This window comes from Thamnophis elegans, chromosome 5, assembly GCF_009769535.1.
Source record: "Thamnophis elegans isolate rThaEle1 chromosome 5, rThaEle1.pri, whole genome shotgun sequence".
NCBI classification, from domain to species: Eukaryota; Metazoa; Chordata; class Lepidosauria; order Squamata; family Colubridae; genus Thamnophis; species Thamnophis elegans.
In genome coordinates, this window is record NC_045545.1 from 50,391,617 (window position 1) to 50,407,056 (window position 15,440).

The 15,440-nt window shown below is 37.2% G+C and overlaps 1 protein-coding gene across 3 annotated transcripts in view; it reads left to right on the forward strand.

Annotated features, from left to right (window-relative positions):
• PPARD (peroxisome proliferator activated receptor delta) overlaps nt 1–15,440 on the forward strand; it is a 51,650-nt gene that overhangs the window by 24,649 nt on the left and 11,561 nt on the right. For 2 of the 3 annotated variants that reach the window (XM_032217647.1, XM_032217645.1), the window contains 3 exons: nt 9,350–9,477; nt 12,061–12,300; nt 14,544–14,695. In XM_032217647.1, coding sequence (XP_032073538.1) covers nt 12,165–12,300; nt 14,544–14,695 — 288 coding nt within the window. In that variant the 5' untranslated portion in view covers nt 9,350–9,477; nt 12,061–12,164. The remainder of the gene's footprint in view (nt 1–9,349; nt 9,478–12,060; nt 12,301–14,543; nt 14,696–15,440) is intronic. The other variant, XM_032217648.1, reaches the window with a different exon arrangement.

A 15,440-nucleotide genomic window follows, 5' to 3' on the forward strand; every position in this document is an offset into this window, starting at 1 on the left:
ATGAAAGTTTGGTTCTAGAGATTTTTTTAATAAATGCATTCAAACTTCGTCCTTTTAAAATATTATCTGAGAAATTTAAGGTGAAAAACAGGTTTACACATTTTTGATCAAAATAAAAACACTGGATATATATCGGGTTGCTAGTGAAAGTACAACGGAAGTTTTCAGATAACAGAGACAAAAATTATATCCATGTATTTAAATATCTCTTTAATATCTTTAATATCTAAAGTCATAAGAGTATGATTTACTGTATATACTCGAGTATAAGCCTAGTTTTTCAGCCCACTTTTTGGGCTGAAAAAAGCCGCCTCGGCTTATACTCGAGTCAGTGAAAAATTTGCCCGAAATGGAGGAGAAAAAGGGGCGGGGCCATGCCGCTGGGTGACACTCGTGAATGGCCCAGTGCCCCTGTGAGTTTCCCCTCCCTCTGTGTCAGTTTGCCGCGCAGCGCGCACCGCACCATCCCCCCTCCTCACGTTCTAATGTAATGCAGGGCTGTCTTACAATTCCCCTTCCTCCCCCTCCTGCCGCTCTGCAACGATGTCCCACCTCCTCCTTGTTATGGCAAGCAGCCACATAGCGATGTCCCACCTCCTCTGGTACAGTGATCCAATGATAGGAATCACTGTGCCGTGTGTCATAGGAGGCGGGACATCGCTCCCGCGGCTGCACAGGACATCATCATCACAGCGGGACATCAGCATCATGAGGTGAGTGAAGTATTTCATTGAATACACCGCTAGTTTACTGTTTTTCTTTGAAATAAATATTCAAAAACATTATTGGTATCTATTTTTATTTTTGAAATTTACCGGTAGCTGCTGCATTTCCCACCCTAGGCTTATACTCGAGTCAATAACTTTTCCAGTTTTTTGTGGTAAAATTAGGTGCCTCGGCTTATATTCGGGTCGGCCTATACTCGAGTATATACGGTACTTTGGTGATGTCATGCGTGCAAATTTATTGAAGAAGGCAATGATGCTAGGAATGGTTTGTGGAACAAGAAGAGGAAGCAAAGAACATGTTGGCTTGATAATGTCAAATCTGATACAAAGCTGAGCATGCAACAATAGAAAGAAGTTGTGCTTGATAGAGTAGACTGGAGAGCACTTGCCTATAAATTCACCAAGAGTCGAACATGATTAAATGGTTAAAACAATAACAGCTTTATCTCACCATTGAAACAGTAATCTAGTGATCATCTGGATGCCTCTTGTCATATTAGTTTAATAATATAAATCCAGGTTGAATCATTATATGCAGAAGTTCTAAAAAAAACCCAATAATGACCAATTTTCTCTTAAGAAAAAAAACCATGTTCAAATAAATAGGATCTGTATTATCTTTCTTTATTACAAATATTTGCCAGGAGTAATTTATCCAATAAATAACTATTCACCCAGGGTTTTTAATTCTTTCACGTAGTGCAGAACTACATGTGATAAAGAAGCTTTGTTCTTAGAATGTAAGTTGTAATTCCTTAACAGCGGCTAGTGTTTTGTGAATGTAATTGGTACCATTTATCAGTAACATGCTTCTGCCATTAACATGTTGTTTTGTGACCTGATGTCCTTGGGAAGTTTTCCAGAGGTTCTGCCTATCTCTAGTAATAATAGTGGTACATAGCAGCATTTCCTGTTCTGCCAATATATGGGTTGTCTGCCAATTACAATATAGTCTGTCTTTGGATATGATCAAGGACAGCACTAAGACCATGGTGGCAACTAACTACTATCATTTATAAATAGGGAAATAGTGTACTTTGTGGAAACAGTTGTTTTTCCTTTTAGTAATTCAAGTGTACAAAGCAGATACATATTGATAACTTCTTTTAAAATGAGTTCTGGGAATAAGTTGCTGATTGATGCTTAAGTAAAGGCAATAATGTACTACTTTATTTCCACTGGTATGAATAGAAATAGGAATACATGTCCTAGAATTGTGCTTGTTCTCTGGAGGTTTAGAAATCTGACCTGGGTCACTCCATATGAAGATTTTTCCCTAGTTTGAAAACAGATCCCGACCTCGGTGATCTTATAACTCTGACATTGTTAAGAGAAAAGCCTATTTATTTCTGGTTCAGAGACAACATATAAAAACCACACTAAATAAATTGAAATTTGTCACTATTTTGATTGCTTGATACATGCTTTATAAATTAATATCGTATTCTGAAGATCTTTGAAATATGAACATCTCCATCATTCTGTCTCCTAAAGTCAAAACAATTATTACTACATTTTTCTTCAACTACATGTTCTATAGAGCTTTAATGGAACTTACAAGGAAGTTGAGAATTTTGTGGATGGTTTGCAGCCCCACAGACTCCATTCTGGATTGCAGGTAGTGTTCTTGCCAAATTCCCATTTCACTTTTTCAAGGCTGTTGTATGCTCAGGAGGAGTTACAAGGATCTGCAAAGAATTTACAAAAAATGAATCAATCCTGGCTGCATTTTCTTATTCCTGCCATTGCAGCAGCCCTATTGGAACTGCTGCAAAATAGTTGATATTTGCATTTTTGTTTCCCAATTCATAGTAACATTTTCACTGTTGCCACAATTCTGCATCAACGTTAATAAAAACAAGTTTGACATTCTGTACGGAGGTTCTACTTATCAGGCTTTTATTCAGGATTGTCTTTTTTCCTAACAACTTGGCCTACTAATGCTGATTTTTTTTCTGCAGCATAGAAATCATAATGTATGACCTAGTGTACAGAATTGTAAGGAAATCCTAAATGATATACAGGCAGTCCTCGACTTAACAATAGTTTGTTTAGTAACCATTCACTGTTACAACAGCATTGAAAAAAGTGTCAGATTTCCTATTCATGTTTTTCTGAGTTCCTTGTGCAAGGTATCAGTTTAGCATTGTTGGTAACTTATTCTTGAGACTAGTTCACTGCACTTAGTTTTCTGAATCCTGGTGTTCACATTATTCCTTATATCATTTATATGCCTTAGTGCCATAATAATTTTTAGCTATAATAATTGTAGAAATCCACTGCAATGGACTGTCTGTTCTGCTGGACTTTAATAGGCTATAGTTACTATAAATACTGCTATAAAGATAATGGGAAGGACCGGGGGGCGGAGCCTGTTGCCGAGGAGAGCTCAACCGAGCTCCTCTCAGAGATCTGGTCTGTATATCTAATTAAGATCATAGATATCACCCCTTTTTGGCTAAGAAAGGGGCAGGAAGTAGCTCTGTGTGCTAGGGTCTATTCGTAATTCACAGCCTTTCTCCTTTTTTTTGGCTGTGGACAGAGATTAGATCCAGCGTGAGCGGAGCTTTTATCTCCAGCCAGTTCTTCTCAGCTGCCTTTTTTTGCAGCCCCAGACAGGCGACCCCCCCACCCAGGACAAAGCAAAGTTGTTTGAAGCTAGGATTAATACGGGCGGGTCCCACTCCTGTGAGATTTATGCTTTTATTACTATCTTAAATACCAGCACCATTCGTCTTAGAGGCTTCTTTGTTTAAACGGACTTCAAAATGGCGATTTCTCTCCGTTGGTGACTGATAGGGGATGTACGTAGCCGGTTTTACCTTCCTGCAGACCGCTCCTTAACAAAATAAAAAATTTTTTTGTTTCTTTTGGAAACAGAGGGGAGCGAAAGCACTGTTTATTTGTTGATTTATAATGGCACCCAGGTCAAAATCGAAGCGTCTCTCTACAAATGTGCCTAAAGAATCTGTGAAGGAATTTAAAGAATTTATACTGGAATCGCAGCCCTTGTCTCCTACGCCCTCTACTGGAGAATTCTTAACACAGGAATTTTTTTTTCAAATCTTTAATGATTTTAAACAAGAAATTAAGGAATTTGTATTCGAGCTATATGGTGATTTAAAGTCTAAAATTGACCAAATGAAGGCGAATACGTTTGCAGCCGTGTCTGCCCTGTCAGATTATACCGCTGAAATAGAGAATAAATTGGAAAGTTTGGAGGAGGCTAATTCTAATTTGACTACTAATATTCAAATTTTACAACAAAAAATTAGAGACACTCAGGAACAGCTCGTTATGATAAACTTTAATAAGAAGGCATTCGCAATAAGAGTCAGAGGATTTCGCGAAAAGGAGCGAGAGAATTTGAAACAGACCTTTGTTGAAGCCCTCAGCTATGCGGTGGGAAGCCCGGGACTTAACCTTGATTGGCAGATTCGGAAAATCTATCGCCAGAATTCGTTGGTAGCGGAACAGCGACAGCTCCCGAGGGACATAATTATATATTTCTCCACAAAAGAATCCAGAAACGCGATCGTGCAAAAATTTTACAATAATAGTTTGAGAATTGATGGCCAGAACTTGATTGTCTTCAAAGAAATACCTTTCCAGATGTTAAAGGCAAGAAGGGACTATACCTTCTTAACTAAAGAGCTTAGAAATCAACAGATTCAATATAGATGGGAGGCCCCAGCCGGCATTACGGTCACATTTGAGAATCAAAAACTTCGTCTTAATTCTGTTTCGGAGGCTCGAGATTTCTATTACAAGACTTTGAAGGCGGGACTTCCTGATTCACTTGGAAAAGAGGAGAGACAAGCCGAAGGAGAAGGCAAGCAACAGACCACATGGCTGCAAGATGGAGGGGGTAGCTCCCCCTCCCTCGGAGAAGCAGAAAAGCGGAGTTTGAGGATTTAGACATTCTAAAATATTCACCAAGGTTGTGGATTGAATGGGGGTTTGCGACCTCTCTCCGGCAGAAAAAGGGGAACTTATTGGTGGGGTGATACTGAATGTATACATGTAAAATGCATGCAGAATGATTTATGCTGTTTAAATCTTGTTAGAAGGGAAAGTTTGAAGAGATTATTTTAAAATAGAAGGTAAACTGATTTTTGTTGAAACTAATTATTTTGAGCTAGATTTTAAACTAATGCTTGCATAAATTTGATAGTGGCAAATATTAGAGAAGCAAGGGATGAGGATAAAATGCATGCGGAATGATTTACGTATATTGGTGGGGTGATACTGAATGTATATATGTAAAATGAATGCAGAATGATTTATGTTGTTTAAATTCTGTTAGAAGGGAAAGCTGGATGAGATAATTTTAAAACGGAAGGTAAACTGATTTTTGTTGAAAGTATTATTTGAATATGTGGAATGATCTATGCTATCTAATTTTTATTAGAAGGGAAAGCTTGGTGAAATTATTTTATAAATTTGGATAAATGTTTATCTGAATACAAGGTTAAGGAAGAGGAACGGGAGAGTCTACAGGAGGTCGGGGTAAATAACAAAGAAGCAAGAGACGAGAATAAAATATAGATAGAATGATTTACACTATTTAAGCATAGATAAAGATGGGGGGCTGAGCTTAACACAAAGAGTTTCTTTTTTTTCTTTTTTTCTTTGTTCTTTTCTTTCTTTCTTTTTTGGTTTTTTTTTTCCTTTAATATATTATTTTTATTTTTAATCCATATGAATATAAGATACTTTAGATAGAAGGCAGTGCCAGGTGTGGGCCCTGGGAAGTCAGGAGGAGTAGGGATGGGGATTTTTGGGGGGTGGGTGGGTGTTAACATAGTCTCAATAAGAACAAGAATGCACTTATATACGGTTGTTCTTTTTTTTCTCCTTTTTTTTTACTCTTTCCTTTCTTTAAATTTTTTTTTCCCTTAGTTTATTTTACTTTTTATCAGATTATAATAAACAACACTTGAATAAAGGAATACACCAAGGAGGGAGGTAGAGGGAAAGAGGAGGGAGGAGTAAGGAAGGAGTAATGGGAATGCAAGGAGGGTGTGTCGGGAGTAAGGGGAGAAGGAAGGTTTGAGGGGAAAGGGAAGTAGGAGGGGAGCGTTAGAGGGAGGAAAGGAAAGTTGGAGGGGGTAGATGGGGTGTATGGAGGATGGAAGTGTCAGGTGGGGTTGTGAATGATGAGTTGTGTTTTCTTTTTATTTATTTTTTTTATTTTTTTTATTTTTTTTTTCTTCTTATAGCAAATACTCTGTATATAAGTGATTGTAAAATGGAATGTGAAAATGAATAAAACATATTTAAAAAAAAAAGATAATGGGAAGAACTGCTGGTGCAGAGGTGTGAAACTCACGTCATCACGTCAGCATTACGTGATGTATCGGAACTTTCCCCCCCCTTCGCTAAACTGGGTGTGGGCGTGGCCAGCGCGTGATACATCTGGCCTTGTGCCAGGAGGCTGACAGTCCTGTGCTTGTCAGTTGAAGAACAGCAATAGCCAGTGTCATAATGATGTCTCTGATTCTATATGATAGAGGTGATCAATCTGTAGTCCTCCCGATGATGCTGAACTCCAGCTCTTGTTCTGTATGGTGAATTCAGATTGTTCAATAATGTTATACTGTGTTGTTTTTAAAAAACTACATTACTTGCCAAAGCAAGAAAAATGCACAATACCTTCCCCTTGACAAGTGCTTATTAATAAAAGTTTAGCATTTATTGTATATACTTAGATATTTTTTAAAATATACAGTACTGTGCAAAAGTTTTAGGTAGGTGTAAAAAATGCTGTAAACAAAGAATGCTTTCAAAAATGGAAGTGTTAAACATTTATGTTCATAAATGAACAAAATGCAGTGAATGAACAAAAGAGAAATCTAAATCAAATCAATATTTGGTGTGACCACCCTTTGCCTTCAAAACAGCAGCAATTCTTCTAGGTACACTTGCACACAGTTTTTGAAGGATCTCGGCTGGTAGGTTGTTCCAAACATCTTGAAGAACTAACCACAGATCCTTTGTGGATGTAGGCTTTCTCACATCCTTCTGTCTCTTCATGTAATTCCAGACATACTTGATGATGTTGAGATCTGGGCTCTGTGGGGGCTATGCCATCACTTCCAGTACTTCCTGTTCTTCTTTATGCTGAAGATAGTTCTTAATGACTTTGGCTGTATGTTTGGGGTTGTTGTCCTGCTGCAGAATAAATTTGGGGCCAATCATATGCCTTCCTGATGGTATTGCATGATGGATAAGTATCTGCCTGTATTTCTCAGCATTGAGAACACCATTAATCCTGACCAAATCTCCCAACTCCATTTGCAGAAATGCAGCCCCAAATGTTCAAGGAACCCCCACCATGCTTCACTGTTGCCTGCAGACACTCATTATTGTACCACTCTCCAGCTCTTCGACGAACACACTGCCTTCTGCTACAGCCAAATATTTCAAATTTTGACTCATCAGTCCAGAGCACCTGCTGCCATTTTTGTGCACTCCAGTTCCTATGTTTTTGTGCATACTTTAGTTGCTTGGCCTTGTTCCCATGTCAGAGGTATGGCTTTTTAGCTGCAACTCTTCAATGAAGACCACTTCTGACCAGACTTCTCCGGACAGTAGATGGGTGTGCCTGGGTCTCACTGGTTTCTGCCAGTTTTGAGCTGATGGCACTGCTGGACATCTTCCGATTTCGAAGGGTAATAAGCTTAAGCTTGATATGTCTTTCATCTGCTGCACTAAGTTTCCTTGGCCGATCACTGCGTCTACGATCCTCAATGTTGCCCGTTTGTTTGTGCTTCTTCAAAAGAGCTTGAACAGCACATCTAGTCTGCTTTGAAATCTTTGTCTGGGAGAGACCTTGTTGGTGCAGTATAACTACCTTGTGTCTTGTTGCTGTGCTCCATCTTGCCATGACATGAAACTGTCTTTCACAACCTCACCTTGGTAGCAGAGTTTGGCTGTTCCTCACCCAGTTTTACGCCTCCAAAACAGCTATTTCTGTTCAGTTCATGACTGGGTGTCAACCTACGTGTGACATTGATGATTAGCACATTTTGGCATAATTGGTTGATCGCACACCTGACTATAATCCTACGAAATCCTTGACTTTTTGCAAGTGTATGAGAATGGAAGCTGGTTTGGAGGTAAAAGGTAGTAACATCAAATATTAATTTGATTTAGATTTTTCTTTTGTTCGCTCACTTTGCATTTTGACAATTGACAAAAATAAATAATCATTATTTATATTTCTGAAAGCATTCTTTATTTACAGCATTTTTTCGCACCTGCCTAAAACTTTTGCACAGTACTGTATATATATGTCTTTCTCTGCACACTGCGGGAGAGTCCAACCCACCCTGTTCTGTCCGGGGTTACGGATCGTCGTGTCAACACGGTTCCATTCTACGGTCGTCTTCAGCTGCATCTCCACGGCCAAAGTGTCTCAAATTTCTGGGGATTAGGCCGCCTGGAGGCGTGGCCAAGGAAAAGTCTTTCCTCAGTTCCAGGGCAACCAGACTGAAGTAACCCACAGCTTGGACTCTCCCGCAGTGTGCAGAGAAAGATCCTTCAGGTAAGACCAATGGTCGTTTGCAGCATTTTTTCGCACCTGCCTAAAACTTTTGCACAGTACTGTATATAGTTAATTGTTTTTTAATAGCTAAATTAAAAAAAATCAGAGTGAGCATTTTCAAAAATGTATTTATTAATTTCCCCTGTTTTATCATACATAAATTTATATATTTTCTAAATAAATAAAAATAAATATCAGGATAGAAACCGGGAGACCATGACTTCTAGTTCTGCCTTGGCAAGCCACTTCTGAAAATCTTGCCAAGAAAACTACAGGGCCTAGTCCAGGAAGTTACTAGAAATCAAAGGCACAAAAACAAACAAACCCTGTCCCAATTATTTTTGTGATTTGTTCACTGTTGCTTCATCTGTTTGTTTTAGTTATTAAAGAAAATACATTATGCACTATAGGTAGACTAGCTGCATATGTACAATACTGTTAGCCAAGAAATTCTTAAAAATTCAGCATTTCAGGATTCAGTATTGCATTCAGAAGTTGCTTATCTCGCTGGTACAGCTATTGGAGGTAGACCAAACATGTGGCAATCATTTAGGATAAGAACACCTGCAGTTTATTTTTTGCTATTGGCACATGAGATAGCCATCCTGTTTAATAATATGTGTTCCTTTCTGCTTTAGATTTTATTTTTGTCAGAAACATTTAATGGGGGAGAGGTGGGAAACTAAAGATCCAGATAGCTGAAAGGGAACATTCTCAGCTTTATTGCTCTTAAATTACATCTTGTTCACTAGTCATAATGTTGCTGCTATAGATAAAATTTTCAAAAGCTTGAATGCATCTCCCTGGAGCATTTTAACTATTGTTATCCCAGTATTGTTAGTTGATAGTAGCAGAAATCTTTCCTAGCCTGCTGACTTTTTAAAGTCTTTTTTTTAAATTTCATGTTGTAAACTACCAAAATGCCTTACAGCACAATGTTAGTTTGTGTCTGCTGTGTTCTCTGCTTCAATCCGTTTTTAGTTACTTAAAATTGCTTTCTTATATGTTGAGATGTCTGGTCTTGCATTTATCTGAAATAGATAAAGCTTTTAAATGAGTGTTAATTTCACAGGAACAAACCCCTCTGCCATCTTGGGAAATGAGAAGTGTTATTCCCATTCATGACTATGGAATTCTGTGTTCCTTTGTGACAATAGCTATATGGGTGCTGTATCCTGTTCCAAAACATCCTGATTAGAGGTAATTCTTTTAGAAAAATGTGAAATAGATATTGTTGATGTGGCCCGATAATTTCAGTAGAGATCTGTCTTCAATTTGAATATGAGTTTGGAATCTTTTACAGTTTTACTTTCACAATGGATCACATTTTAGGTATTGTATCATACATGTAGATGCATCTGTATTTTTGACAATGAGAGATGCAATATCCAGTTCAGTCGCTTGTATGTAGACTTTTAGCCACTGTTAGAACAGAATGTTGCCCAGGCTATACTATTATGAAGGTAGTCTACACTTCACATCCCTTCATAATTATAACATCTATCCTACTGTCTGTGGTGCCATATTATGGTGATTTTTATCATGGTTTTACCTTAAAACTTTAACTTGTATGTTGTATTGCCCACATATTGCATATACTCATATATACATGTGTGTGTGTGTGAGCGCGTGCACGCATGCACACACACACACACACTGATGTTTTATTAAAACTTATATTTGTATTTTTGTGTAGGTGTTTTATTAGTATTGTTAATCAGTGATTGCATGACCTCTGTAGATGCCATTTGCTAATTAAAAAAATATATGTAGCATTATGCTGATTGGAGGAATGCATTTCCCAACTCCTGCTGAGTTGAATTAAAGTGCCTATAAAAAGCCATAATGGCACAGTGGCTAGAATGCAGTACTACAAGCTACTTCTGCTGACTGCCGGCTCCCTGCAATTTGGCAGTTTGAATCTTACCAAGCTTAAGGTTGATTCAGCCTTCCATCCTTCCGAAATGGGTAAAATGAGGACTCAGATTGTTGGGGACAATAAGCTGACTCTGTAAACCGCTTAGAGAATGTTTTAAAGCACTGTGAAGTGGTATATAAGTCTAAATGCTATTGCTGTAACCTATAATCAGTCCTATAGTAGTACTAATATCTCATTTTTTAGTAACCAGTTGTCATTTGGAGACTTGTCATGCTTTGTACAGTAACGACAAGTATTCTGTAGAAGTTGATTAGTTTGTTGTACTGATTCTGTTAGAATTTCAAAATGGGATTGATTGTGTGCTACTAGAATAACTTGTAGATAGCAACCTTTAATTTTATTTTCTGTTTGCTCAAAGGAATAGATTACTCATTATAGAAACATTTTAAGGAATGTCATGGAATCATATTAAGCTGGGAATATATACTATGTAAATTCTTTCCTAAATATAAGTTTTATTGCTTTGATGGAATTAAAAAATGAAAATACTCTAATAGGAGATTGAGTAATTTTTGTATAATATTGGTATTTTAATATATATTTTTCTATGTCTAGTTTCATCTTAATCTACCTTAATATGCATTAAATGCTCATCCTGAAGATATTGCATTCATTTTATATATCCTTTTTTAAATCAAGCAATTGTTTCTAAATCATGATGAATGGTTTCTCTTTTATGTGATATTTCCTGCAGTGCAAGTGTGAGAGGTGAAGCCAAAAATAACACTGTATATGAATGGAGCCTCAGTATCCATTACGAGGCACCAAAGAAGGCTCTGAATTTTTCTCTTTTTCCATAACAAAAGACAATTAAAATAATTGTCTGAGCCAAAGATTACAGAAGTACCATTTTTGATTTCCAAAATAGATAATTTATAAAGCTGCTGTAAGAGAAACTTATATCAGTTATTCAGATAAACTGTATATACATATCATTTGAAAAGACAAAGGATTCACATACAAATTTATTGAATTAGATTTTTTTAAAGTTTTCTGTAAAATCCCAGAGTTATTTAAACAGATGTAATTCATATTTATTACACAGTGCTAAACTAGGATTTGTACTAAACTATTTTTATTTTTTCCAGATATTATAGTTTTTATTTCTTCTGCTAGAATTAGAGGAAATTATACAATACAAGAATAAAAAAATCAGAATTTAAAAGAGGAAATTAAAAAAAATCTGAAGAAGTAAAGTAAGATAAATAACACTAGGCAAGCACGAGAAAACAATGGTGAAAAAACTACAAAGGGGAAAACAGTATTTCTACCAACACTGGAAAGGCAACTTACTATACATAAACAGGGAGCCAACACCACACTCACTTTCACTGATTATGTTATCTAGTTGGGTAATTAAACATCTTCAAGCAAACAGACATGGTCTGAGAGCACTAAGAATCTGTAATTCTTATAGTTGGAAATAAAACAGTTTTCGCAATTAGAATATTTGGTAGCCATATGTGTAATTATCTCTTTTACATATTACTTGTAGTTTGTTTTCAAGGAAATCTACTCACACATGCTCCCTACCATCTATAGAAAGTTTAGAGTAGTGATAGGTATTGGCTTCCCACCCTCTAAAGTCTTATTTTCTATTTAGCGGGCATGTTTTTGTGAATAGTGAAATGCCACACAGATAGAGTTTAAAAGTATTTTCCATAGCTTTCTGTTTTTCTTTTGTGGTATCAAATCATCATGGTCCACAGGCCTTTCTCTTCTTTGTATTTGAAATACTAAGACAATTTGCATTGAAGATAGAATTTATATTTTTTCACATACAAATAAGCACCATTATTTTTAAACTTCTAATGCCCTTCGGTGTGTTTTTCTTCTTCATGAAGGTTAGCCGGAACAGCCTGATAGGGGCCCATTTCCAGAGAGACGTGGATGATGCCAGAACTATGACAGGGGCTGCAGTCTTGGCATTGAAGGGAGGTGATCAGTTATGGAACAGTCAAAGGAGGAAGTACCTGAAGTCAGGGAAGAAGAGGAGAAAAAGGAAGAGACAGTGATGGCAGTAAATGGAACCTCAGAGCCAAATGAAGGTCTAGGCAATTCAGCACCATCTGCCAGCTATACAGGTAGGTTGGAAAAAGATATTAATGCCTTAGAGACATGTAAAGGAGCAATGGACATATATTAAATATTTTTTCTCAGTGGGATGACATTTTCCTTACGATTATAACAAATTTATTATAGCCCTTATTAATTCCCAGCTCTCAAATATATTAAGAAATTTTGCTTTATTTTTGTTCTGCACACTTAGTGTGCTTTGGGTCCCTTAGATTTAGGAAGCATGCCTTCTCTTCAGCAGCACCTGCCCTCTGGAATGAGGTTGCCCCTGAGATCTGGATGCCCTGATGTTATTCCGAAGGGTCTTGAAGACCTGGCTCTTTGCTCAGACCCTTTGTGAGGGAGAATTAGGACCTTCATCCTTGTCCGATCTGTCATTATTGCAAATGCTAAGGGCACTACTCTGAGGACTGAAAATGTAAATAGTCTTCAAGTTTAGTAAGGGGAGAAGGAAGGTTGAGGTGGAAAGGGAAGTAGGAGGGGAGTGTTTAGAGGGAGAAAGGAAAGTTGGAGGGGGTAGATGGGGTGTATGGAGGATGCAAGGGTCAGAGTGGGGTTGGGAATGATGAGGTTGTGTTTCCTTTTATTTGTTCGTTTTATTCCTTTTTCTTTTTTTTTTTCTTTTCTTATAGTAAATACCCTGTATATAAATGATTTGCAAATGGAATGTGAAATTGAATAAAATATTTTATACAGAGTTTAGTAATAAAACTCACTAAAGATAGTGAAAAAAGCAGGACTAAACATATAAAGAAGATTAAAATAATGACAACAGGTATCACAACCAGGCTTACAACTAACAGTGAATTTATTGAAGTGAATAAATTGCTTCTTTTTTTTAGGCTTCACTATCAATTGTAAAGGGACCGTCAATAAAAATATATATAGTAGATTAGCATTTAATAGAGTAGTAACGAAGGACTTGGAAAATACTTTGTACGTTTAGATGTGTTTATAACTAGAAGGATCAGAATTGTGAAGGTGATGATCTTCTACTTCATACCCTATGGAAGAAAAAGTTGGACTTGAAAGAAGCAGGATAGAAAGCATATTGATGCTTTTGAAATTTGCAACTGGAGAATCGCATGGATAGCCAAGAAAGCAAAGAAATAAATACCATGGATAGTTAAGAAAATATGCCCTAATTTTCTCTTGCAACACTTATTGAAATTCCTGCAGTTTGATCACAATACAAGCCATCTTAGTTAGATGATAGGATGGATAGGTAGGTAGGTAGGTAGGTAGGTAGGTAGGTAGGTAGGTAGGTAGGTAGGTAGAGTCTACTAAGTGAATCAATACAGAGTGATAGTATACAGACATTGTCTTTTACCTTTTATACTTGAAAAGCAGTTGTCTTATCCAATTGAAAGAATATTGAATGAAGTTCATATTATAAAATCATTTGCTTGTACAAAAATATCTGCTGAATTTATTGTTATGCTACATTGCACGTTAAAATTTGAGCATATATGGGTCAAGACATACATAAGAGCAAGCTTTCAACAAAAGTTGAGAAAAATATGAAAGAATAAATATGATTCTGAAAAAATATTTTAGTGGCTGCTAAGCTTTGTTGCAAACCCATGTTCAAATTTCTGGACACAAAGATGGGGATTTTTCCCTATAAGATAGTTGGTTCCAAATTTTGCATCACAGTGTTTGCCATTTAGTACCAGTAGTTGTCAACATATGACTACAATTGAGCTTGAAAATTTGATTGTAAGTTGAGTCATCATGGACATTAAGTGAACATGATTGTTAAGCAAATAACATGGTCATGCATCCAAATACAGCTTATCCAATGGGGTAGTTTTTGCTGGAAAACAGAAAAATATGATCATGTAACCGTAGGACAAAACAGTGGGATTGACTTGTGACCTCCTGCCAGATTCCCATTGATTTTGCTTATGGAAAGCTGGCAGGGAAGGTTTCAAAAGATGACCAAGTGATTGCAGGACGCTACAACCTTTATAAATGTGAGCCAGTTCCTAAGTGCCCAAATTGCAATCATAGGACCATGGGGATGTTGTAATGGTTGCAACATTGAGAACCGGTCATAACTCCCCTTGTTCAGCACTATCGTAAGTTTGAATGATCACTGACTGAATGAACATTCATACTATACTTTCTCAGATTCGGTAATTACAAATGCAAGGTAAATAAGCAAAGCAAAAAGGCCAGAGATTTGTACCAGATCGTACATTATTGCAAAATTACAATGCAATACCTTCTCCATTCTGTTTCCTATTAGATCTTTCCCAGAGTTCGTCTCCTTCTCTGTTGGACCAACTCCAGATGGGCTGTGATGAGGCAAATTCAGGAAGTCTAAATGTGGAATGCAGAGTCTGTGGTGACAAGGCATCAGGGTTTCATTATGGGGTACATGCATGTGAAGGCTGTAAGGTAAGGACAACACAGAGATTAGATATAACTTTATGAGAGGTAAACTGTGGGTTCCTTGGTGTTCTCTAAGTTTGGAGGTTTTCTTGCAGATGTTTCATTACCAAACTAGGCAACATCATCAGTACTAAAAGGGAGTGAGGTTTGCTTTTATTTTTATATACTAGTGGCTTGTCCTGCCAGTGTTGGTGGGAGTGTGGTGGCTTCCCAATTAAGCTGTTGTTTACCGTTAGCTTGCTTGTTTGTTTGAGTTGATAGTTCCTTGATTAGGGTATTGTTTACTTCTTAATTGTTGGTCTAGTGTTAATCTTGGTGTTAATCTCTGCTCATATGGGTGTTGATTGTTGGGGGGAGGTTAGGGTTTTGGGCTTTTTGATTGTCTCTTTTGAGTGGTATATAGATGTTTAACTCTATGTGCTTGTTGATGGCCAATTTATCTGAGTACCAGGCCTCCAGGAATTTTGTGGCGTTTTTGGACATTTTTGATCTAGGATTGCTCACAATTTACCAGGTGAAACTATGGTTGACTCTGTTCATGTGTTGTGAAATAAATGAGTTTTCATCATGTCTTCTGTCTGCTAGTTGGTGTTCAAAGATGTGTCTTGCCAATCTTCTACCTGTTTGTCCTCCATAGTGGCTGTTACAGTCCTTACACTGTAGGTTGTAGATGATTCCTGTTTTTTTTCTCCTGGGTGTGCTGCGTCTTTTGATTTACTTAGGATGTTTTGGAGGGCTTTAGTTAGTTTGT